Source organism: Fulmarus glacialis, unplaced genomic scaffold (genome assembly GCF_000690835.1).
Source record: "Fulmarus glacialis isolate BGI_N327 unplaced genomic scaffold, ASM69083v1 C14162297, whole genome shotgun sequence".
Taxonomy (NCBI): domain Eukaryota; kingdom Metazoa; phylum Chordata; class Aves; order Procellariiformes; family Procellariidae; genus Fulmarus; species Fulmarus glacialis.
The window spans coordinates 1-4,349 of NW_009242733.1; the positions used below are offsets into that span (position 1 = coordinate 1).

The window sequence follows — 4,349 nt, forward strand, 5'->3', positions numbered from 1 at the left end:
GACTGGAAGCTAGGCAATGTTATTCCAATTTACAAAGAGGGCATGAGGGAGGACCTCTGAGGAGGAAACTCTGTCCAGAAGTGTTTGATGCCGACTTTTCATGTTGCACTTGGTGTTTCATTGTATGTTTGATTGTACAAGATTTAACCCAAAAGCCATGCTTATACCAGGTAGAAATGAATCCTTACTGAGCTCATGCTAGGTACTGTTAGTTACACTCTTACAAGTGGCTTTTTCTGTGTCTCAGCTTCTGCTCTCAGGTACCTTCATGAGAACAGGATCATCCACAGAGACTTGAAACCAGAGAACATTGTGCTGCAGCAAGGAGAGCAAAGGGTAAGCAGGAACCAGGTGTCTCTGCCTGCACGGACAAGTAAGTTTAAGAGGAACATGCATGTGCTTCATGCAGTTACAGTGGTCCCTCTGCAAGAGCACTCAACCCGGGATAACAGCTAGCTCAGATCTGTGTGTCAGATGAACAGTATTCTGCATGCAGCTGAGATGAAAGGTTGTATTAGACTTCTGGTAACACCTGACATTTTCACTTTCAACTATTAAGGAAGGAACCAGACTGTACTGATTGGTCAAAGATCTGAATTAGCAGTAATGTCTCCAGCTCTGTGTGTATCAAGCCAATGACAACTTTACATACTTTGTGGTTTTAGGAATCTACAGGAGCCTCTTCGTTGGCACCTTTCCTGCATACCTTTGAAGAGCTTTTCTTTCTCCGCTGTATGGTGTGCTTTTAACAGGACTTCTCTTTAGTGTTCTTATTCTCTGTTGTGTGTTTCAGTTAATACACAAAATCATTGACCTTGGTTATGCTAAGGAGTTGGATCAGGGCAGCCTATGCACATCCTTTGTTGGGACTCTACAGTACTTGGTAAGGAAGGAATTCAGCTAGAAGAGCAGTTACCACTTTGCAGTGGGATAGAGTTAACTGTTATCAAGCTTTGGGCTGGGATGAAGTACTTTTCCTGGTATGGGGTGCGTTTGGGGTGCTGCAGCTAGCAGAGGTGACTGGTTTTTTGCTGACACTGGGTTTTCACAGTGTCTGCTAGCTATGTCTGTTATAAATAAGAAGCAGGAGTGCCAATAACCTCTGCTGTTCACTTTGAGAGGATCTGGAAGCTAGTGAGAGGCAGAGTGTTCAGCACTGTCTTTAATCAGTTTCACAAATGTTAATGAGCTCTTAGGGGATAGAGAGAGCTAAGAGATGGGTGGCTTTGTGTCATGTGTGTGTAAACTCTCAGGCTCCAGAGCTGTTGGAACAGCAGAAGTATACTGTGACAGTGGATTACTGGAGCTTTGGCACGCTGGCCTTTGAGTGCATTACAGGCTTCCGACCGTTCCTACCCAACTGGCAGCCAGTGCAATGGTGAGTGAGCTGGGGCCAGGTGATAAGAAGAGTGCGTGCAATGTGACTGTCCTGTTTACAGGAAGTAGAAGTGTGGTCCCTTGATTCTTAGGGTAATATCCCTATGTTCCTTGCCTTTATGGAGACAGACTCCCTTCACAGGAGTTTGACCTACCTGAGCAAGTTCAGCATTCGTGATACTTGCTTTTTGGGATCAGGACTGACTCCTGCAGAGCAGGTAGCAGAAACCAAAGCAGCATCTGTATTACATCTGTCAAGAGTAGCTTTAAGAGCCTACTAACATGCAGCCTGGGAAAGACAGGTGATTATTTCACTATTGTACTTGCTTGAATTCACTAGGCATACAAAAGTGCGACAGAAGAGCGAGCTGGATATTGTCGTTTCAGAAGACTTATCTGGAGAAGTCAAATTTTCTAGCAGTTTACCCTGCCCGAACAATCTAAACAGGTAAGGACTAGAAATCTGTTATGCCATGCTGGGATAAACTGTTTCTTCTGCAAAAGGACCAGGTTTATATTATATGCCTTACTGTGTTAATCTATGAATAAACTGAGTGCATGACACAAACAATGCTTGTGTCCCTTGTCAGACTTGTGTAGTTGTGAGTCTGTTTCTGCCTTCCAAACACTGCATTTGTGATCGGGGTAGGGAGGTGGAGGGGGAACATCAGTCCTCCTGCAGAGACCAGGCCATATGGTGACTGCAAATGCACTTTTACCTCTTCTGATCCCCTTCTTGTTTTGGTCCTTCAGTGTTTTGGCTGGGAGACTGGAGAAATGGCTGCAACTCATGTTAATGTGGCACCCACGGCAGAGAGGTACAGATCCTACATATGGACCCAATGGGTGTTTCAAAGCTTTGGATGACATTTTGAACTTGAAGGTGAGCAATGGGTCTGTATTACCCTGAAAAATTTTCCAGAGAGCAGTTGCCAGTAGCCCATGAGAGAAGAGGCTCGAGTCATAGACCTAGGAGTAGGAGCAGCACAGAATCTCATTTAGCTGTCTCCTGACAGTTAGTGACGGGTGCTTTCCTCTTGTTTATTTGAGGACAAACACTCCCTGAGCTTGTTGGGAGTAGCAAATAGCTCCTGCGTGTGCTTGGTTCCACATTCTGGTTAAGAGGATTCTGCAGCTGAAGCTGTTTAATTGCCATGTGGCCTCTCTTCCAGTTGATGGAGGACAAGGACTTTGGCGTAATGTTACGAAGACACTGCAAAGTGACTTCTTGAGCCCTGCAAGTGCTTTGAACAGTTTATTGGTGGCCAGTGTTTCAGTCCTGGGATCTCTGCTCAAACATGACCAATATATCTTCAGCCCTTCTCATGTCACACTGCTCTTCTTGTAGTTGCTTCATGTTTTGAACATGGTTACGGGAACTGTACACACCTACCCTGTGACAGAGGAGGAGACTCTGCAGACTGTGAAGGCCAGGATCCAGTCAGATACGGGAATCCCAGAACAGGACCAGGAGCTACTGCAGGAAGCTGGACTGGCATTGTTTTCTCAGAAGTTGGCCACTAAACATATAGCTGATAGCAAGGTGAGTCTGGATACTCCCTTCCTGTTGAGTGAATCAGCAGGCTTTTGTCATAGTAACCACACAGACCTAACAGCCCTTGCAGAATAGGCACTCTGTTGCCTTTGGTGTTCAGTCTTTGGCTGAGGAGAAACATTCTTTTTATGGTGTTATTGAGGCTTGCTTTTTCTGAGAGAATCTGGTTGGGTCTTTTGTTTTCTGCAGATGAACGATACTGCAGCTGCAGACACAGACCTCCTGTTCCTCTTCGATAACCAGAAAGTTGCCTATGAGGCTCAGGTTGCCTTGCGTCCTCATCCGGAAAGTGTTGACTGCATCCGTAAGGACTTTCTCTAGCATGAATGTGAGAGGTTGTCCGCGTTGAGAGGTCTGCCTGTGTTCTCTGGTCTGTATCATGTGCAAAGAGTAGAGAGAGCTTTTGCATATCGGGACTGAAGAAGCAGTAAAATGGACTGGCATAGCAATCATTCAATTTGTCAAAATAACTGAGGGAAGGAAGTGTTTGATTTTGATATACTGGGGAAGCTGCATAGGAGTTAGCCAACTATAGGTTTTGCAAGAGGTAACATGCTCCTCAAAGGAGTGATGCTTTGGTCTGTTTTGTCATGTGATAACACTACTTTTAGGCTTCATGCTGATATGTACATTTCCCTCCCCCCCCAACCCCGCTCTGTTTCCAGTTCAGGATCCAAAGAAGAATCTCCACTTTTTCCAGTTGCGGAAAGTGTGGGGTCAGATCTGGCACACAATCCGGATGCTGAAAGAGGACTGTAACCGGCTTCAGCAGGGGCAGCGAGCAGCCATGTACGGTGGCAATTTCTCTAGAATACTTATCTCTGCCTTTGCTCCCTGGTGAAAGACAAAGGACAGGAATGGGACCCTGTTGGAATGGGGAAGCCCATGAGTGGAGCCATTAACGATTAATGAAAAGCTGAGAGTTCCATCCTCTGACACAACTGCTTTTGTGTTCACTGCTACACTCTGAAGTATCTACTTTTGATGTAAGTGGAAGTCTGCATTTTTACTTTGGGAGGGTAATAGGACCTTCTTCTTGTCCATGCAGGATGAATCTGTTGCGTTACAATAGTACCCTCTCGAAGATGAAGAATTCTATGGCCTCCCTTTCCCAGCAGCTGAAAGCAAAGCTGGACTTCTTTAAAACAAGCATCCAAATTGATCTGGAGAAGTATAAAGAACAGATTGAATTTGGAATTAGTGAGTATAGCATTTGGCAAACAGAGGTCTTTTTATGGCTCTTATCCCCACAAAGTATCCACCTTTTCCTGTATGAACCTGAGAAAAGCAATCACTCTTCTTTCATTCCTGTAGCTTCTGAGAAGCTGCTGTTTGCCTGGAAAGAGATGGAGCAAGCTGTGGAACTTTGTGGACGGGTATGTTTCTAAATCTGTTTATCCTAAAGAAAAAGAGGCTT

The 4,349-nt window shown here is 45.1% G+C and overlaps 1 protein-coding gene across 1 annotated transcript; it reads left to right on the forward strand.

Annotated features, from left to right (window-relative positions):
• Positions 1-247: 247 nt before the first annotated feature.
• LOC104069132 (inhibitor of nuclear factor kappa-B kinase subunit beta-like) lies at positions 248-4,308 on the forward strand (the record flags this gene model as incomplete). The annotated part of the gene is made up of 10 exons (XM_009586349.1): positions 248-336; positions 794-883; positions 1,254-1,378; positions 1,718-1,825; positions 2,131-2,260; positions 2,726-2,920; positions 3,122-3,236; positions 3,598-3,721; positions 3,981-4,132; positions 4,247-4,308. Coding segments are annotated over 10 exons (1,190 nt in total), but the record flags the coding sequence as incomplete, so codon positions are not given.
• Between the last annotated feature and the right edge of the window lie 41 nt (positions 4,309-4,349).